Below are 8,721 nucleotides of genomic sequence, written 5' to 3'. Positions count from 1 at the left end.
CAAGGATCATGTAGAGAACATGGGACTTGGTTCCCTTATGTAATTTGTACAAATAAAGTTATTATTAATGAAACTCTTATTTTGATTTTTCTCGTATTTATGCGCATCTTAATTTTACATTTGAGAAAATTTCAGAGGACCTGAATAAACATAAGGTGTAGGGTTTATTCAGTTAAGTACATTGCCACATAAAGTACATTGTTATATAGTAAATGTATTGTAATACATGGAAGATAATACTCGACTCATAATGAGGACATGTTGCTGTGATTCGTATGTTTATTATATAATGAGGAACGTTGGGTTTGAATGTTTTAGTTTAAATGTTGACCAAGTGCGAGAATATAAGAATATTTTATTTATGGAAATAAATTTTCTATTTAAGGAAATAAAATAAATAATTGATTTTCTGATAAATGAATATTTTATATTTATTGAATCTGGACAAAATTAATTATGTAATATTCTATATATGGTCAGATTTCTATATTCATTACCCGATTTGATTTCCTGAATTAATTGTCAAAATATTCTGTCAATTAATGTGGCGCAGATACTGATGGAGTATCTCACCTATAAATATAGGGTCTCGGTCCGCGAGCTCCTTACACATTCTGATTATTCAGCAAATTCCATCTAAAGAGAGTTGAGAGAGCAAGGAAGCCCAAACTCTAATACCGAAGCTATCGTAGGGATTGAAGCTCAAAGATCAATCGCTGGAGGTATATCGATCTTTCATTGCATATATTATCGATATGGTTATAGTTTATTTTTCGCATTTCATATCGTATATATATGTTGTATTTCATATACTATATTATGGTCTAACATTGCGCACAAATTTTAGCCTTGAAATCTTCAAATTTGCAATATGGGTGTGAGATATAACTTGAAAGAGCTTTAAAACGTAAGTTGAATTGTGTCAATCGAATCAATATTGAGGATGTTATGGGTGTTTTACTGAAGGTTGTTCAGCACCCAGGTTGACATCCTAACGTGAACGTGGACGCTAGGTAAGTGAAAAAACGTTCCAGATTTTTATTGTTTGATGTCTAAGTAATATGTTGACATCACTTAGCCAATCTCTTAGTTTTGGTGAGGTTCTTATGGGCTGAAGTCCATTTAGAAGTTAACAACCCCTTTAAAGGCAGTTATTTTGAAATAACCGAATAATCGCCTCTAAAGGGGTTTCAAGATATATATTTTTTTTTTCCTTCTTAGCTATGGAAATGATTTTGTTTTCTTTTTCAGTGATTGAAAAAAAAAACTGCTTTTAAAAGTCCTTTTTGTATTAGTGTGGATCGTTTGGATTGAATTGATTATTTTATGAACATCCTTATCGTCATCTTCATTTTTTTTTTTTTTTTGGATTTCAAATTTTTCTATCTAATTCAATCTGCACAAGTGTGAATATCCACAATTTGCGGATTGGACTGGATTGGATTGAATTATACATATTCGATTGGATATTTTATGAACACTCCTATCGTCATCTTGTTTCTACTTATTTTTGTGTTTTTTTTTTTCCTTTTGGATGTTTTAATAGGTTTTAGTTTTGCATATTTTAAATTTTTTTGAGTTTATTTAATATGATTCACTTGTGTATAAAAATGAGTACTTATCAATAATTGTTTGATTTATTTTATGTACAGATCAAACCTATTTAAAAAAATATTAATGATGATTACAAGTTAGATATGATTATGACATCAACTTTAAAATGTAGCTACAAGTGAAATATGATGATATCAACTATAAATGTAGTGGTGACTACAAGTGTGTTACGGTGATAAAAATTATTTTAAAATTATATAATGGGTATTCTATAGATTTATTATCTTCTTTTTGTTTTAGATTTCTATTTTGTATAAAAATTGTTTAATTTTTAATTTTTTTTTACTATTATGTACATTTAAAAATATGTTTTTGTGTGCTTTTTTTTTTTAATACAAGAAATTGTAAGATGATTTTTTTTTAAAAGAAAATCTTTAGAGTTATTTATATATTTTTTTTTATTTTTTTCATATATTTTTAAAACATATTTAAAATTATTTAATAAAATTTTATAATTTAATTAATATTCAGGTATATAATTTAAAAATTTTATAAATACACAAGTACAACACAACTTGTTTACTAGTACAAATGATATATCGAGGAGTTTATTATTTGACATTTAACTGTTTCTTAACTAACCTAAACTTAAAAATTAAAAATTTGGATGACTTAGCTAAAAATAAATAAATAAAAATTAGGTAGCAACGCGTCATAATAAATAAAATTTAGGTAGTATTGCCAAATATTCTAATTTCTAGGGGAGACCGTGTTTAATTAGAGTGTCCATAGAAACTCAAATTTTCCATTTTAATTTACAAAATGTAATAACACGGCACGTGACCGTTTATAAAGTGAGTGCTGCAGCAATCCAGTAGATTCTAACTGGATTAAGTCAAAAGTAGGTCAACCATCAAATAGGACACGTGGCTGAGAAATCGAGAGTAGTTCAGGAATTTTACGTGCACCGTCACACATACACGCACACACACTCTCTCTCACATCACATTGGCATTGGTTTCATCGACCCCAACACAGAGAAGTGGCTCTCTCTCTCCCTTATACTCGCTCCCTTACAGCTCAGACGGACTCCCCAAAACACACACACTCTCTCTCCTCTCTCTCTCTACAAAATCATCTCATTTCAAATCACTTCTCTCCAATTTTCCCTTATCTTTCTTGCTTTTTCTCTCCCTTGCTACAACAATGGCGTCTTCCTCTCTGGCGACTGCTTCGGCTGTGACCAAATCCACCACTTTGCATCATTGTCATCACAATACCTACAGGTCTTGCCCTCCTTCCAAGGTCTCATTCCATCTCTCTCATAAGCCCAAGCTCCGATTCGTCACCACCAAGGTAATTAATTGACTAATCATATGTATAGGGAGGGAGTGATCTTTGAATTTACTATAATGTTTGATTTTCTTCACTTGTTTGGCTGCTCGGAAAATGTTAGAATTTAATTAAGAGGAGATTTTGTTTATTATTATTATGATTGACATTGTAATCCTTAGATTTTGGAAATATTGGGGTATCTTCGTCAGATTTGAGCTTGATTATTTAAATTATTTAAGCTTGGAAAACATATATGGTTGTTCACTTGGAATTATACTGAAAAAAGGCTACCGTTATGAAAGTTATTACGATGATAGAATATTCAAGAACGAAAAGAAAATTGATAATAAATCAATAATTGCTCTCTGCATGGTACGGCCTGTCGTTTGACACATCACAGTGCCCAGCTGCTGTTTTGGCACTCTGCTGGTTGAGAAAGGAAGAAAGTTGTTGGCATTTTGTTTAGATCAATTGACGTGTGGTTCACTTTATTCTATGGTGTGGCGTTTACTTATAGGTGACAAACAACTGAATAAGCCCAAATTTAAAAAACTTGGAAAGATCTCATATTCATCTTTTTTTTTAATGGACTCTTAACTTTCATGGATTAAGAGTCTAAGACAGATTTTAAATTTCATTTAAGTTTGTTAGGATTTTTTTTATTATTATTATAATCTCGTTCAAGTCGTAATTGGTGTATGCATCGATTGTGGAAGTTGAAACTTGTGTATTCATAATAGGGTTTGCAGCCAAGTCGTAGTTGTTCCACTGTGGTGAAAGCTCACTTGAATGAGGTAAGGTTTTTCAATTGGCTTTCATTAGAGGATGTTTTTTCAAATTTCCATTCCATGGTGGATGCGCTCTCGGGCTCATTTCTTTCATTTAAGGTTGCCTTGGATGGATCCTCCAATGCTGCACCTCCTCCTTTACACAAGTCAGACCCAAAACACCCAAAAGGAAAAGATGCTAAACCATCAAGCAAGCCTTCTTCTTCAGTTTTGGCGACGGAGGAATCAATCTCTGAGTTTATTAGTCAAGTTGCAAGCCTTGTAAAGTGAGAGAATAAAATCTTATTGCTTTCTGAAATCAATTACTTCAGTCAGCAGTCAGCTATGCAGATTTGATTGGATAATTTATTATCTTTGTTTCAGGCTTGTTGACTCACGAGATATTGTAGAGTTGAAATTGAAGCAGCTTGACTGTGAAGTTGTAATTCGGAAAAAAGAGGCGTTACCTCAGCCACCTCCTCCTCCTCCTCCTGCAGCTACATATCAAGCACTACCTCCAGCTATGGCCCCACCAGCTCCATCTGCTCCTGCACCTGCACCTGCTCTAGTGTCTTCTCCACCACCCCCTGCAGCACCAGCGGCTCCCAAGTCTACAAAGTCATCGCTTCCACCACTTAAATGTCCAATGGCAGGGACATTCTACCGAAGTCCTGGACCCGGTGAACCTCCATTTGTAAAGGTCACTATTCTCCCCTGAGGGGTGCTATTTCAAGTTTGATTAAGCTTCAAATTGTTTTCGTGTTGTTCTATATCATTCTTTGTTGCCTTACTTGAGAGTTCTCTTCAGGTTGGAGACAAAGTACAGAAGGGACAAGTTTTGTGCATCATTGAGGCCATGAAACTGATGAATGAAATAGAAGTAAGTTTTATTTCGCTTGGCATTCGAACTCCAATTTATGCAAATAAACTTCATCTGACAATCTTTCTGCATTATTGAGGCCATGAAATGAAAAGTATGACGAATGAAATAATTGTTGGTGCAATAAAGTTAAGGATTTCAGGAAACTCTGGAGATCTGTATATATGAAGTTTGATAAAAGAAAAATGAGACAAGCTCTTAAATATCTTCTCCTGGTGCAATAATTTGTTGCCTGAGTGTTCTGCCTTCGTTTTTTTTTTATTATCATTAGAACTAGTAGTTTCTTTTGATATGCTTGTCAATACTTAAAACAGTAAGCAACATATGAAACTGAATTTAGCATTGTATCTGCGCTACAAACTTTGTTTGAAATAGAAAGACTACTAAAAATTTAGGAGTCTCATTCATTTATTCTCCTAATGTGTCTGGTGTGTTTTTTAGGCCGACCAATCTGGAACTATAGTAGAGGTCGTTGCAGAAGATGGCAAACCCGTCAGTGTGGACACAGTAAGTAAACTCATCCGAAGATATTTATAGTGACTTGCATGATTAGATTCTTACTCCTGTTGATCTATATCTTTAACAATTCCTTTATTACCTTCTTTTTTTTTTCAGCCTTTATTCGTGATCCAACCATAGAATTTCAATGAGTAATCATGCATAGTAGTTGGAGTGACCGGAGAGTAGAAGTGGTGCTGCTCCACCTAGCAAAGTTTGTAACTTGCGGCCGTGGTTGTGTGTCGTGTGGTAGAATATTTTGGTTGAAATGAGATGTAGTTAACTTAGGGGCCAAATAACTTATTTCTGAATCTTGAATACCGTAGCTGAGACGATTTTCTCTTGTGCTTCACACCCGATAGTGGTTTTCTTTTCTTTTTTTCCCACCCCAATTTCTTATATGTTGTTTGGAACCCAGCAAAATGATGCTGTTAGACAGAGGAACTAAATTCTTAATGTCTCTCGGTACCCTAATAATTATCAATATGATAGTTTTCTTATCTATCTAATATATACATTAAATACCCAATTATAGAAAAAAATGGTAAGATACGTGGATGAAGAGATTATTCATTGCTATGCACAATTTCTTTCTTGTTGGAACATTTTGATATGAGTTATTAAAAAAATGGAAAGGTGCATTTTGAAGTCGTAAATTGTTTGAGAACACAGTGTGTATATAGTGTAGATATAAGCAATTGGGTTGGCTCTAATGGAGCTATGTGGAAGAGGGAGGAGTTACACAAAGCCTCATCTCAACACTACACTTATACCACAATCCAATGGAGCTATGTGGTGTGCATTTTATTTTAGAAAAAAATTATTTATTAAATTATTATTTTTTATTTAATTAATTAAAATAATTTTAAATATGTTTAATTAATTGGCAAACGAAGAAGTTTTCTCTTCTTGTTTTTCAATAATATTTCCACGATCTAGTGTTCCCAAAATTAGAAAAATGATTTTCTTTCTGTGTATTCTTTATATATTTGTGAAAATAAAACTATTTACAAATATATTATGCAAGTATTTCAAGCAGTAGTATCATTTTTGAGTGTGGTATTTGACGGTTTTCTATAGTGTGTTTCGATACAGTTGTTCGACTGAGTTATTAAATCCTAAGGACAAGGAGGTCGATAGTCTGCTTGTATAATTCTAGACAATGTCTGACTTAATCTGCAACTCAATTCAAATTTTATTCAATAAATTTGTTTCTCTTATTTTCTCTAACAATTATTTTAAAATTTCTCAATTATCATATAAAGTAGTGGTTGAAATATAAGGTTTTCCCTTTGTTTTGATTTTTTTTTTGGGCAATGATTGATTTGATTTTTATTTAAATACATTTGATGCATTATCCCTCCTAAACTGTTGACATTGCACTGTGGAGTTTTAAACTCGTTACTCCAAATCGCCTGATCAATGGTGTGTTTTGACACTTTGCAGTTCAACATATACCCCTACTTTATAAATCAATCATTTTAAAATTTTGTCGTGAATGTTAATTTTTTTTTTTTTTAAAGAATATTGGTTTGAGCCTTCAGGTTATATATGAATGTGAGGTGGTGTGAGTGATTTGAATATTACTCAATATATATATGGGAACCGATTTGGTCACCCCTGACATGAAGGAGGAACTTGTGCCTTCCATAAATCCAAACCATCCATTATATATTTATAATCTTGTAGCTAATAAAGTGTAAGGAATGATAGATATAATAAATTGCACCTGACATATTGATAAAAATTTGGACATGCTATAATATAAGTGCTATAACATAAGGGCACCTAATATATAATAACTTATTAAAATATACTTTCTATCAAAATTAAAAATATATATGGTAGCGTTTAATAATATTTTTTTAATTAATTTTTTATTTTTAAAATTAGAAATGTATTAGTGAACAAAAAAACAGAGTAAAAACAGGGAAGAAGAAATCGTATTATGTTATTCAAATAGTAAATTGGTACAAGAGCTTATATAGTGTGTTAGGTAAAAGAGGTTAGTTGCAACTAACTAACCGACCTAATGAATAACTAATATAACAAAAAATAACAGAATCCTAATAACCTCTAATAGGCCCCTTCAAGGTGGTGTGTAAAAATTTTTAACACCCATCTTGGATACAATGTTGTGAAATTGAGTGGGGAAGAGAAGCTTGGTTAAAATATCTGCTAGGTTGTTTTGAGAAGTGACATGATTCACATGAAGTGTACCATTGGTGATCTTTTCACGAACTATATGACAATCGATTTCTACATGCTTTGTCTGTTTATGGAAGACGAGACTTTTAGCAATATGAATAGTCGCACTGTTATCACAATATAAAATGGATGGCATTTTGATGGAGACACCAAAGTCTTGGAGTATGGAGATGAGCTAAGTAAACTCACAAGTGGCATGGGTCATTGATCTATATTCAGCTTCAGTAGAGGACCTGGAGATGGTTTGCTGCTTTTTAGATTTCCAAGACAGTAGAGAATGTCCCAAGAAAACGCAGTATCTTGAAATGGATCTCCTTGAATCTAGGCAGCCCCCCAAATCAGCATCAGCAAAGGCATGGAGTTGGAGGGGATCAGGTGTTTTAGCATGATAGAGCAGGCCCTGCCCTGGGGAGGTTTTAAGGTAGTTGACAACTTTGATTGCAGCTTGTTAATGAGGCTGTCGAGGCTCCTAAATGTATTGACTCAGTTTGTTGACAGCAAAACTGATGTCAGGTCGAGTGATTGTGAGGTAGATGAGCTTGCCAATGAGACTTCTATATTGCTTTGGATCTAGAAGAAGATCACCTGATTCATTGCTTAACTTGAGGTTTGGTTCTATTGTTGTTGAAGCAGGCTTCGAGCCAAGGTGACCTGTGTCTTGAAGAAGTTGCATGGTGAATGGTCTTTACTGCATCGAGCAACTTCAAGTCCTAAGAAGAACCATAGGCTTCCAAGATCTTTTAGTTTAAAAGTAGAGTCAAGAGTAGCAATAAATTGATTGAGGACATGGATGTTGTTAGTAGCTACAATAATGTCATCTACATATATAAGTAAAGCTAGAAAGGCATGTGGTGTATTTTTAATATACAAGGAGTGGTCACTTATGGACTGTTGAAAACCTTGTGTAATGAAAGTAGAGCTTAGTTTAGCATACCACTGTCGAGATGCTTGTTTTAAACTATACAAAATTTTCTTGAATTTAAAAACGGCATTGTGTGGTATCACCCCTTTGGGAACGTAACCTTGAGGTAGATCCATATTAAACATAAATCACCATGGAGAAAAAGCATTGTCTATATCCATGTGATGAAGGTGCCATTGTTTGATGGCAGCAAGAGAAAAAAGTAATTTGAGTGTTTTAAACTTAGCTACAGGAGAATAAGTGTCAAAAAATCAATACCAGCTTGTTGTTGGGTATATCCTTTAGCAGCTAGTTTTAGCCTATTGATTGATCCATCTAGATTGTATTTGATCTTGTAGACTCACTTGTTTCTAATTACATGTTGTTTTGGTGGTAATGTTGTGACAATCCAAGTGTGGTTTCTTTCTAATGCATCTGTTTCAGCATCCATGGCCTGTAACCAGGCAGCTTATTTGGAAGCTTCAGCATAAGACTTTGGTTCAATTAATGTGTGAGATGCAAGGATATCAACCCTAAAAATGTTAGGAAATCGATGGTAAGAATCATAGTTAGCAATT

The 8,721-nt window shown here is 33.4% G+C and overlaps 1 protein-coding gene across 1 annotated transcript; it reads left to right on the top strand.

The window, feature by feature from the left end:
• Window positions 1–948: 948 nt before the first annotated feature.
• Window positions 949–5,538, top strand: LOC115720238 (biotin carboxyl carrier protein of acetyl-CoA carboxylase, chloroplastic). Its single transcript, XM_061109363.1, has 8 exons — window positions 949–966; window positions 2,503–2,910; window positions 3,630–3,683; window positions 3,777–3,943; window positions 4,041–4,356; window positions 4,465–4,536; window positions 4,978–5,043; window positions 5,152–5,538. Exons 1-8 carry the CDS (start codon window positions 949–951, stop codon window positions 5,173–5,175), a joined length of 1,125 nt encoding a protein of 374 aa, XP_060965346.1. The 3' UTR covers window positions 5,176–5,538.
• Window positions 5,539–8,721: the final 3,183 nt, after the last annotated feature.

The sequence above is a fragment of the Cannabis sativa genome, chromosome 2 (genome assembly GCF_029168945.1).
Source record: "Cannabis sativa cultivar Pink pepper isolate KNU-18-1 chromosome 2, ASM2916894v1, whole genome shotgun sequence".
Lineage (NCBI taxonomy): Eukaryota > Viridiplantae > Streptophyta > Magnoliopsida > Rosales > Cannabaceae > Cannabis > Cannabis sativa.
Note: the sequence above shows the minus strand (reverse complement) of the source record. Positions and strands in the feature narration are given on the sequence as shown.

Bases quoted from the DNA above. Each gene is read 5' to 3' on its own strand.
- LOC115720238 (XM_061109363.1), top strand. The intron at 3,684-3,776 runs GTAAGGTTTTTC...CTTTCATTTAAG, and splicing joins TGAAAGCTCACTTGAATGAG to GTTGCCTTGGATGGATCCTC. The intron at 3,944-4,040 runs GTGAGAGAATAA...TCTTTGTTTCAG, and splicing joins CAAGTTGCAAGCCTTGTAAA to GCTTGTTGACTCACGAGATA.